The sequence below is a fragment of the Montipora foliosa genome, chromosome 11, assembly GCF_036669935.1.
Source record: "Montipora foliosa isolate CH-2021 chromosome 11, ASM3666993v2, whole genome shotgun sequence".
NCBI lineage: Eukaryota > Metazoa > Cnidaria > Anthozoa > Scleractinia > Acroporidae > Montipora > Montipora foliosa.
The window spans coordinates 32186963-32199315 of record NC_090879.1 but is presented as its reverse complement, the minus strand read 5'-3'; the positions used below and the strand labels follow the sequence as shown (position 1 = coordinate 32199315).

The window sequence follows — 12353 nt, the reverse complement described above, 5'->3', positions numbered from 1 at the left end:
CGGCCGGGATCATTCTTGCTCTTGGTACGCAAGGTTAGTGATAATAAACAGCAAGAGTCGAAATGATCAGAAGCCGGAGGTTTTCAAATCCTTAAATGACCTCTATGTTTTGGAACACGCAGTCTCACTTCAAAGGCGTTGTGCCTTTGCCAGATGCTGATGATTTGTCGATCAACTGCATACAGAGCTATGTGATTATTTGTGCGTTAAAAAATCTAATGGCAATGTGCCGTAATAGTGACATTCAGAGACGTTATCCGTCGTTTTTAACTCGGAAATAGCCATTTCCGAGTTTTTGAGGGGAGCTGGCTGTCCGTCAGTCAGATCCTATGAAACTGTTTTTTGTTCATACGCCTTTCTTGAGTGCCTGCATCGTATAGTACTAGATAACCAGGCCGCCAAAAATACACAAAATGAGTGAACTGTACGAATATTGTGGATTTAACTCCCTTTTTAAGATGCACTGTCCACTGTCATTCAGGGAGACTTCGACAAGTTTTCGGATGAAGCAGAATCAAACAAAATATGGCTTTTTAAAGGTTGAAAATGGGAAATTAATGGTACAAAGGATATAGGGTGCGCAAAATGATCCTGGAATTCTCAAAAGCGACGAAAAATTACCGTGGTGACAGTTAAAAATGATCGCTGAATATCAACAATCACTTCACCTTAATTGCTTCATTTTGACGGATCTAGGGGGGCGGAAGATTATAACAGAAAATAAATGCTGTTACATGATTACTCTAGGATTATACCTCCTTAAGTGATAATTGGCGAAGATTCTGTTAAATACGAGTATTGAGATTAAAGAAAGTCATTTCGGTGCATATCGAAAGGCAATAACGTAATGCATATCTCGATGGTCTCCCATCCATATACTACCCCTGTCCGAAAGGGCCTGTCATGAAAGGCCTGCGGGACTTCCGGCTCTTCTGCACATTTTCAGAAATTACAACATTATTCCATTATCGAGACCGCGCGTAGTTTTGGCTGTGGCCAGAGTGCATGTTCTTGACACTGACCAAACGAAAAGCACACTCTGGTGACGAGAAAGGGCCTCGCCGCCAAGTATTTTCTCCCCTTAGCAACGCAGGCATAAGGACCTTGAAAATGTGGCATAATTTTCGAAGGTTTAACGGGGAAAAAACGGGAAAATATGAGCAAGACTAGCCTTGCTCTTGCAAAGGCGATGCGAATCATTTGCCAAGCATAGAATGTGGAAAGATGAGCGCTCTAGGCCTCGTCCAAGATTTCTAATGCCCTGGAGTAAGTTTGATTACAAACATGCAGCGAGGTGTCTTCAGTAATGTCTAACAAAGTTCAAGGCCAGTTGTAAATATGTAACGACGAAACGACTTGTGCACTGTTCTCCTGTTTGTCGGGTATAGATATGAGCAAAGAAAAGACAGAAAAATTGAAATCCAATCGAGGAGTTGACATTGGATGAAGACAAAAATTTAACTTCTGTGAGATCTCCAGCGTGATCAGTTGCCACCTTGATATAGTTTACGAAAGAGAGAAATGATCATCGCATTTATTCTGGACAGTTTAAGTAATTGTCTCTTACAGAGACCTGAAAAATTCAGGCGGATTCGAACCCATGACCTCTGCTCTGGCGGCGCAATGCTCTACCAATTAAGCGACGAAGCCACACAGTTGGGAGCAGGTCAATTTGTTGGGATCATGTTTTTAAAGGACTTGATGGAAGAAATATATTAACTTGAAGTATGAGCTATAGATGAAAAGAGAACAAGTTTTCAATTTTTTTTTTTTTAATTGTAAGTTTGAAGTATCTGACCTAAAGCGGTTTTCATGTAGAAGAGGTTTGAAGTTGGCTGGATCAGTCAGCGTGGGACTGGGGGAGAAGGTCAACATCAACAAACGTTTGCAGACTTGTCACACCTCCCCCGGACGATATTTCTTTGTCGAAAGCCCCGACCACTTTTCGGGCCCGAAAAACCATAAATGAAACTGCCAAACGCTTGTTTTGAAAGGTAAGGAATTTCCAAAATGACTATGAAGTTTGACGATTTAAGTCCTCTCCGTTCTTGAGATACTGAGGAGGGAATTGTGACACCCGAAAATGACCCCTGAAGTTTCGGGACGAGAAACGGGCCCCTTGTCCCGTTCTAACATCGCCTTGATGTAACCAAATTTATGGTTGTATGTGGGCCGTGAGTACTTATAATAAATCCTGAAACTTAGAATAAACACGAAGATAAGACATAGTTTAATAATAATGATTAGTAGTTGTTTATGCATTCATTCATCTCTGGCAAAGCACACAACTAAATCAATGAACAAAATAAAATATGAAATGAATCGTATACTGAACTGCGGATATGAAATCAAGTAAAGCAATGATCTTCGCAGTTATGGACGCAATTTTAGCAATTGCGTAGAGAAGGCTGAAAAATTCAGGACTTCATATATCATTTTCTTCATTGATTTATTCCTGACGGGAAAATTAGAACCCACAAATGACCAGCTCCCAATGTCAGTGGCTTAATTGCTCAGTTGGTTAGAGCGTCGCACCAGTATCGCGAGGTCACGGGTTCAAACCCCGTTGAAGTCCTGCATTTCCGGCTTCTCTACGCAATTGCTAAAGTGCGCCCATAACTGCGAGGATCATAGTTCAGACTTGGTCGCATAACTAAAGGTGCGTTTTTTTGGAAAATCAGGAAACGGATTCTTGAATCCAAAAACGGATTTTGCGTTTTTTTGGCGAAATCCAAAAACGGATAAGGAATCCAAAGTATCCACCACACTCGAGGAGGATACTTCGGATTAAATCTAAATCCGAATTTTCGAGATTCACCATTTCAGTTTTTTTTTTTCTGAGAAAGGATTTGAAAAAAGTATTTTTGACAAGAGGTTTTCCGTGCAAAAAGTACCGTACATGACAGTTTAGCCCAAATGTTTTGCTCGCGCCTCTTTTACCGCACGATCGAAGACATGAATAGGTCGAAAATAGTTGGGTTTCCTGCAAATTTCACACCAGAAATTACACCAAAAGTTTCTTGACAGCAATAATATTGTAAGCAACTCTCCTACAGCTAAAAACCATGTTTTTCGTCGTTTTCTTTATATTCTCTGTCTACAAGTTGTCATAAAGCAATTGCAAAGAAATAACTAACTAGTTTATGTGATAAACAAAGTTCTAATGCTCAGTACGTACAGTAGTAGTAAATTTGAAGTAATTTTAATTCTATAATTTTACAACGTAAATAAAATATTACCATGACTTACAATTTCATCGATGACACGTTGATGAGGGTGGTAAAGGGGTAAAGGATAAATTGCCCTTTTTGTTTTCAGTGAAATGTGAAATGGTGTTTTTTCCTCGTAAAACGTGATTTGTCAATTACCGTGAGCAGTGATTTTTGAGAATTTTTATCCGTGAAATGAGAATCGGGTGTTTAATTCTCCGTGAACTGTGACGTGATTTTGTTTCATTTTTTTTTGTTTGTTAGTGTTTTTTTATTTATATTTTGCGGGAGTAGGAGCCCGAGAAATTATAAAAACAGACCGTGTAAAGATATTAAACTCGGCTAAGCAAGGTACAACAACCACATCTAGATTGCATGATTCACTGAAACGAGAACCTTCGACACGTGGCCTCGCTTTCCTTAACAGCTTTGTTGTTCAGTCAACACGGCGAAAACTGTCTCTGAAATCGTCTCAGAAAGTCGGGAGACTCTTCCCAATGTAACAGTTCTGATGAATTTCTTTATAGCAGATGGGTATAGCTGTTAACAAACGTAAGAAAATTTGTTTGTGTAAAAACGTTCTTTTTTTCGTGAAACGTGAAATGGCCATGTGGCATGTGAAACGGCAAATTTAATTTTCTGTGAAACGTGAAGACTCGAATTTTCTGATCACATTCATTTTTCAGGCTTAATTTTAACACTTCAGTGAATCTTTAAAGGACAATGTTACAAGTGAACGATTTTGTGATAAATAAAGACACCAAGTAGATGAAACCGCTCAGTTTAACGCCTGAGGCCGTCCTTTCTGCTAAATGTACGTTACATAAGCACAGTTCTTAACTTCAATTTGTCAGCATTTGATATAAGGTTGCAATTTGCATAAAATAGCAGAGCCTGTTAATTCAGTTTACGATTCATAACCGCTGGCGAAAATATATAGTTTTTTTTACAGAAATTCTTGGGTGAATTCAGCGTATACTGAAATATTGAGCTTGCAGTTAAAAAAAGAGAGACTGAACCATTAATTTTTTTCCCACTAATTGACAAAGATTACTAATCGACAAAAGATGAAGGAAATACTTCCCGACTATAGAATAAATATTTAGTCTGTTCTTTTCTCCCTCAGTGACATATCGTTGCAATCTGTAGAGAGTTTCTCATGAGGAATAAAGAAAACAAAGGAAAAGCAAAAGAAAAATAGATAGAGTTTGCTTCACACACAGAAAATGACAAATATCATCTTGAGTTGGTTTACATTTCATTTATTTTTTAATAAGCCTTGCTTTGTATTTTGCATTGATTTGCTTTCATTTCCTCCCAGCCTTATAAATATTCCTTTCTTCAAAGTATCCATCAAAACGGACTATCCGTGTACATGTTTGAACCAAATAGTTAACTGGATAGAGATCTTCAATGAAAAACTTTGTGACTTCGAATTGGGAAAACTAAGTGTTTATTGTACAGCTGTGCGTCTATCAGTACTCCACATATACAATATGATAGCGTCATTCATACTTGATTCAACTTATGTCTTAAATAACAGTTTTCGAGAAAGGACTTAAAGCTCTCAATGGGAAGTTTGTAGTCACGTATACTTGTAGACAAGAACTTAAGCATTTTAAAAAATCGACCGAAAATGCCCGTTAAAATCATCGCTGCCTAGAGGCAGAACAGAGTTTTTGCAGCACGTATATTTACAGTCCTTCCAACCTTTCATTTAAAGTAATGTTAGGTTGTCTGCTCACATCACTAACATTATAAAACACGCCTTCGTTTTTATCAAGATTACCTTGCGGGTCAAAAGCAGCAACTGTGATTCTTTCACGGCGCAAAGGCGCAACTTGAACAATTTTCGGGTTTGCTTTCAAACCGCGCTGAAACAGAAGCATAAGTCCTTGTCTGAAACTCTTAATCCGCCATGCGTAAAGACCGGGGTTAATTCCAGACGAGAAAAACCCAATAGTTAACGTTACGTCTCGTACGAGGAGCAGCGTATCTGAGCGACACTTTTCGCAAAATACCATGACAAAGTCAACAGTGACTGCAGGACACCAGGAAACAAGGAACACCAGTAGCATAATGAAAACTGTGGTAGAGACCCTCCGTTCGCGCTTAACCATGTTACGAACATGTGCTGCTTGTGTGCTATCCCCCGAGTTTTGCAAATTGGCAATTTCCTCTCGCAATGCGCGAAGCAAACCGTAGTAGGACAATAGCATTATGGCCGCTGGAAATAGGACACCCAAACCATAGAGGTAAACTTGGAAACTTGCGCTTCGCCAACCCAAGAGAGGCATAATTGAAAAGTGGATCGAGAACAGCCAGATAATTAGAATTGCGGTGCGAATGCGGCGTGGTTTGACCAGTGATCGATATTGAAAAGGTCGGCACACGGCAAGGAAACGATCTACCATCAGAGCGGAGATGCTCACGATCGAACAAACGCACGATAGCACAGCGAAAATGTAATAGCTAAACAGAACGTTTGTGTTATTGGACCAAAAACTTGCAGCGTTAATGGGTTCCACTGTGATTCCAACCAGAATGTCGGCCACAGCCAAGTTGATGACAAAATACGAGTTTGACACTCGCCGTAGCTTTTTTCCAGGGTCAAGAATATACACAATACAGACCAGAACATTACCAACAACGGTATAAAACCCGAAAATGATAAAGATAACCGCCAAAGCGGCGTTGGGCGTCAAGAGATACCCTTCGTAAAACATGAAAAGAGACATCTTAGCAACTGGAAAATTTGTATATGAATTCTTATATGTATGCCTTTTCCTTTGTGTATTTCTAGTTATCTACACGAAGTAGATGCACGGTCAAATATTAGAAATTATCGCCCACGGCGAAACCTAGTACTGCAGCTTCGTTCGAAGAGATGCTTCCCACAGGAGTAGGGTCTCTTTACAAAAGTGACTTCTCCGACGGGCTGAAATGTTCATTAACTTCAGTCTGCGAAGAATAACAATTAAAGCCCGATTTACGGCACCTGTAGGGTTGAAAAATTTTGCAGGTGTTTTGCTATCGTTTGAAAGCACCTAGAGCCAGTGTCCATCGTTGATACGGAAACAGACCACTACGCGTCAAAGTCCTTTGACTGCCAGAGCTTAAGCAAATCCCCCAAAAAGATGAGTAGTTTTGTCCATTGTTCCAGTTTAATCCTAAAGTGTCGTAATCTTTCTTATGTAATCTGCGGAAAAAAGTTATCTTGAGAGAGTAATATCGATGAAACTGCGATCACCTAACAAAAAATTAACAAAGCCCAAGTTAGCCGAAAATATCAGTGCCACTTTTTTGCGATGAAACTTTGGTTATATTGAATTCTGCGTTTCTTGCTGTTGTCCGTTGAGGGCTCTGAGAAAAAGCTTGCCGTTGTTTTGTGCCTTAAAAAGTTAAAACGACACCGAAACCGTGGCAATGTCAAAAAGTATTGTATTCTTACAGCATGGTGCCAAAGTTTGATTGCCGTACCTTTATTGCTGAAAGGAGTTCTTTAAATACGAATTTTCTATTTACATCTCGACTTAAAAAACAAACAAACGCACTGAGACAGCGAGGAAATTGTGTTTTTACCCAATCACATTACAATAATCTAATTTGATATGCAGCTAGGGATTGAAGTCAGAGTCGGCATTGTTAACGAAGGGAAAAACTATGTATGGGTGGCCGTCAACGCCAAAAATAAGAAGTATGTCAAAAGGAATAGAGCAACGTGAACCGGTTCATTGGCGCAGTGCAGAACAGACTGATTGATTTAAAAGTGATGGAGCCTAAATACAAGTAAAAAGTAAAGTTAAGTCTTGTTACCTTTTGTCAAATGGTTCCCTCAAACAATAAACGAAATAGGAAGATAGGAAATTCTCCAGTCATTACTGTTAAAACGGAAAAGACTAAGTGAAACCGTTTTACTTTTATGGAAATGAAAATCGGTTCATCTTCCAAACGTACGCGAACTGGTATAGTGTGTTAACAAACGGTCCGGTGTCATGTTACTTATGGCTTACCTTAACCTGGCGTGGTTCAGACCATTTATGTGCACTTTAATATGAAACGATTTAACGAAAGGTCGATTGATTGAGTGCTTTAACAGGAGCTCATGAGCTCCAGATATTAAGTGTAGTTATGACTCAAATGTTTACGCACGCAAATGCATCGTCTCCCATGATTCCTCATGTTGCAGGGTTTCCACAGCCTGACTTGTTTCGTTAATCGGCCAGGACTTATGTATCGGTTTAGTTGAAAGTAATATGATTTTGGAACGAAATGTTTCGATCAATCGGTCGGTGTCACTGACTCAGGAAAATCTGGACCATTTACAGAGTTCATGAAATGTTTGTAAATTCTAAATTTACAGACTTTTTATAAGAATTCAAATCTTACCTGTGGAAACCCTGCCCCACGAGGAATCATGGGAGACGATGCAATTGCGTGTGCAAACATTTCAATCTTAATTACAGTTAATATCTGGAGTTCATGAGCTCCTGTTAATATTAATTTACCAATGCTTCCTTTGTCATTACGACAAATTTCTTTAATTAAGGCACTAAATATTTGTAACAGGAAAATCAGCAGAAGCAAACTGACCAAAATGTACAAAGGACAGGTGAAATCGCGGTTGTAAACAAGCCGCTTTCGCGCCAAATTTTCATTTTGATGTCAGATCTTGACGTCAGACCCCACATGGATTGTTCCATTTCAGACTTTCACGTTCGTATTTTTGGCGGTTAGGCGAAGTATTCCATGTCACGCAAAGGGTTAAATCGTTTGTCGTTTTCTCGACTTCATTTCACATTAGGGGCAAACCATTTTTCCTTTGCATAAACCATTTCATTTTAGGTGGATTCGTTTGTTAATGGACAGTATGATTTGACCATTTGTGATTACGCTAAATCAATCGTCCATTTATTAAATCGTTTCAGATTACGGTTTCCTGGAAAAACATGATCACGGATCACCGGATTACTGGATCAAGGAACAAGGATCACGGGCTCAAGAATCAGTTTAGCCTGTGTACAGCAACCTACTCTCCGAAAATAACTCAAATCAATGATATGATTGATTGCCACCCTACTTGACTAGATGAAGATCTTTCGCATGCTCAATCAAGCGAAAATAAGTGAAATCGGCACGAATATAATAAAAATAATTTATAATAATACAAACATCTTAATTCCCATGAAATTTTTTATCCCGAATGTCGATATTTGATTGTGTATCTGCCTTCCGGTACAATTTCAAAACACGAAGCCTTTTTTGGCGACTGCCTGAGTGAACAGCAAATTTGCAGCTGCTTCAACTTTCTCTCTTCAAATTTTTACTGACCTCATATCCTTAAAGGAAAAGCAGATGGAATTCATCTGAGGAATCACTTAGAAGAAGACGCTTCAGTCGTTTTTTCGACGGGATTTGACAATTGATTCGGAAAGTGATAAAAGCGCATCGCCCCACTGAGTTGTTGTTGTGAGTCCTGTGGAGTATACACGGAAGCAATAAGTCGAAAATCTCAAGAACACACATTGAAGAATTGAATCAGTTCTTAGTCTTGCCTGATTTTTTTAAAAGAAAGCGCCTGACGACCAATGAGGAAGAATTGTTTTTTTTGTCACCGATAAGCACAGCAGGCATAAAATTCAGTAATTCCCACAGTTCTGATCACTTCCGATGACATACATGTGTAAAGGACTTTGACGATTACCATCGTTTCCTCTCACCACATCAGCGTATGACTTGGTATTTAGGCCGAAATAAATCTTGACCGATTAACACTGCTATCGGTTGTGCTACTTACTGCAAGCAATGAACCAATTTAGGGATGGGATAAGCCACAGAAATCCTTATCGAAATGTTTTACTCCAGAAAGTAGACCCATACATTTCTGACGTTTTATTTTGGACGACAATTTTTATTGGCTTTATTAATTAAAGGTGAGGCAATGAGACTGTTTAGATCTGCTAAGGACTAACTCGTCAAAAATAACATTTTAACCAACCTTATTGTACGCTTCTTAGACTGGGGCTTCATTTTCGAGGTCTTCGTTTTCGATACTACCCTCAATCAATCGACCTTTCGTTAAACCGCTTCATATTACTAGGAGGCAGTGTGGCCAAGTGGTTAGGGCGCTTGCTTGAAATCCGGGGATCGTTCAAGACACGTTCTGACCACTGGTTGGATTTGATCCTGGTAGTCCTTGGTTCAACTTCGCAGCTGCACTTGTAAATAGCCAACTGGTTTGCCTCTGACCAGTTGGGATTCTTAACAGTTTTTGTTGTTGTTGTTGTTGTTATTCTGTTCCGTCGTTTCGTTGTGTTTCATTGGCCCTGAAAAGCCCCTATGGTGAGAAGTCAATTAAGTATGTATTGTATTGTATTGTATTGTATTGCAGTGGCGGATCCAGGGGGGGTTCGGCCCCCCCCTTCCCTAACCGAATTTTTTTTTTACTACTTGTTTGAGTCTAAAATTCTCGCATCTGCAGGATCGCCTATTATTACTCAACTGATTGACTTATATTTTGATGGAGAGCCATTCTATTTTGCCACTAATCTGAAAAAAGTTTCTGTAGTGTTTTTCTGAGTCAAGGTTTGGACCCCCCCTATCAAAAATTCCTGGATCCGCCCCTGTATAATTGTATTGTATTGTATGTATTACACTGAACATCGATGGTCTGCCGGAACCACGTAAGGTTATGGTAAGCCATTAGTAACGTGACACCGGACCGTTGGTTGACACACCATACCAGTTCGCGTTTTTCAGTCATAATGCACCAGTCAATGTAAACCCCTGCAACTTTCCCTCCCCCCCCCCCGGCCGGTACATAGCGGGGCATTTGACAAGCGCTCACTTGTAAAGTTGCAAAATGCCCCGCACCCCAAGATCAGGTTTTTTCTTTAATTGAAGATAACGACCCCGCTCACATCCCCCGCTCTTGTTGAATGGAAGACACAGGCTAATGTAAATAGTTTAAACTTTATTTGTCAAGTAACACACGTCACCGCATACAATGCTTTTCAAATCGTATAAAATGCTTGTGGTGTCTATTTAGTCTACTGTTAACATTTAAGAGAAATATTAAATTCTATATGCTAATAGAAGAGGGTTAATTGTTAGTAAATGCAGTTTAAAAATGTATTTCAAAATTTGCACAAACTCACTGTTTCATAGAATGGGTTTTAAAAAAAACACATTTAACTTTCTTGTTCCACCTTCTTGTTTCCACTGAAGACCTACTTCTGGCCAACCTTCAGTTGGCACTCATCGCAATACCAGTGTATGCATAAGAAGAGAATATAAACACCAGGAGCCGCTTGTTCGAAAGCCGATTAACTTAATCCAGGATTAGCGTAAACTTTTGTTTCAAGTTTTAACTTTTTGGTAAAAGCTTCTTTTGCTTATTTTTGTTTTCCAAGATTGACTTCTTCCAATGTAATGTTTTGCCGAATATCAGCGTTGAACAGCACTTGGGAGTAGAGAAATAAATTCCTTGGTTAATTTTTAATCTGGGATTAGCGTTAATCGGCTTTTGAACAACCGGGCCCAGATGACATGCTTGACCGGTCAAGTGACTCTCAGAATTAATTACGAGTATTAACAAAAGATTTTTGTTCGCAAAGTAATCAATTATATTTATGAGTTCTTAGCATTATACGACGACCTTCAGGACGGATGGCATACTCAGCCAAAGATATTAGATGATAATGGCCAAAAGCCGCCATCTTGCCGGACTAACGATTCTTGACCCAGTCCACCTCGGTGAAAAATACCCCGGTCCACTTTCCCGCTGTTCTTGGATGACGTGCAAAAGAGGTCAAAATCCCCGATACCTGCGGCCCTTTCGCTCGTCAAATTTAACGGAAAATGCCCCGCAAATTCCCCGCTATGTCCCGGCCGGAGGGGGGGGGGGGGATGCGGGGGTTTACATTGACTGGTGCATAACTATAGTTAATATCTGGAGCTCATGAGCTCGTGAGCTCCTGCTAATGCACTCAATCAGTCGAACTTTCGTTAAATCGTTTCATATTAAATTGAACATATATGGTCTGAAACACGTTAGGTAAGGTAAGCCATTAGTAACTAACATGACACCGGACCGTTTGTTAACACACTATACCAGTTCGCGTTTGGAAGATGAACCGATTTTCATTTCCATAAAACAGTTTCACTTGGTCTTTTCCGTTTTAACAATAATGACAGGAGAATTTCTTATCTTCCTATTTCGTTTATTGTTTGAGGGAACCGTTTGACAAAAGGCAACAACACTACTTGCATTTAGACTGCATCATTTCTACACTGCGCCAATTAACCAGTTCACGTTGCTCTATTCCTTTTGACATACTTTGTATTTGTGGCGGTAATTAATTGCCGCCATGTAAGTGGTTACTCTTTACGGACGGACCATTAGAAAAGTGATGGGGGGGGGGGGGGGGTGGGGTATTTTCAGCTTGTACGAATTTTTGTTTTCGCGCACTGCTTTTGCAGGATTTTTTTTCCAGGTGAAACCCCCTGCACGAATTTTTTTTTTAGACAAATATTGCTTTTTTTAACAGTGAAATCTTGATTCATTATCTATGTTTTTGTGAGACTATAGAGTTACGCAAGCAACACATCAAAAACCTCTCAGACACACAATTGACTGCAGAGCAGATTAATTTACTCTCTCGAGGTTTGAAATTCATTCCAAAACCTGTCATGAAAGAAAACCAGCTAATTTCAGACTTCAACCAATTTGCGAGAAGGATGCGCCTTCAATATATCTATCATGACCAAAATACTGAGCAACATCCATTTCACGTGAAATCCAGTTGGATTCCACCGATTCAATGGTCAGTTGCTCTTAAGAATTACTTAGAAGAAGTCAAAATAAAGCTTGCGGAACTCCACTGGTTAAACCTAAAAATAATCTGCCACCCGGCGAGGAACGAGCTCTCAAGGAGCTTATTAACAACAAAGAAATTATTCTCAAAAAAGAAGATAAAGGCACAACAACCGTCGTTATGAACAGAGAAAACAAAATTACTGAGGGATAGATACAACTGGATGATAGAAATAACTATCAGCCACTAGACAAACCAATGGTTGGAGATACATTCCAGCGAGTTAAACACCTCATTAACTCCGTTCGCCAAGCAGGGTGCATAGATG

General features: G+C 39.6%; 1 protein-coding gene across 1 annotated transcript; it reads right to left on the bottom strand.

Annotated features, from left to right (window-relative positions):
* Positions 1–4467: 4467 nt before the first annotated feature.
* On the bottom strand, positions 4468–7305 carry LOC137975750 (adenosine receptor A3-like). Its single transcript, XM_068822928.1, has 2 exons — positions 7223–7305; positions 4468–6408 (listed from the first exon to the last, which is right to left on the bottom strand). The coding sequence occupies exon 2, from the start codon at positions 5945–5947 to the stop codon at positions 4904–4906; it is 1044 nt and encodes a 347-aa protein (XP_068679029.1). The 5' UTR covers positions 5948–6408; positions 7223–7305; the 3' UTR covers positions 4468–4903.
* Between the last annotated feature and the right edge of the window lie 5048 nt (positions 7306–12353).

Bases quoted from the DNA above. Each gene is read 5' to 3' on its own strand.
- LOC137975750 (XM_068822928.1), bottom strand. From the start codon at position 5,947: ATGTCTCTTTTCATGTTTTACGAAGGGTATCTCTTGACGCCCAACGCC.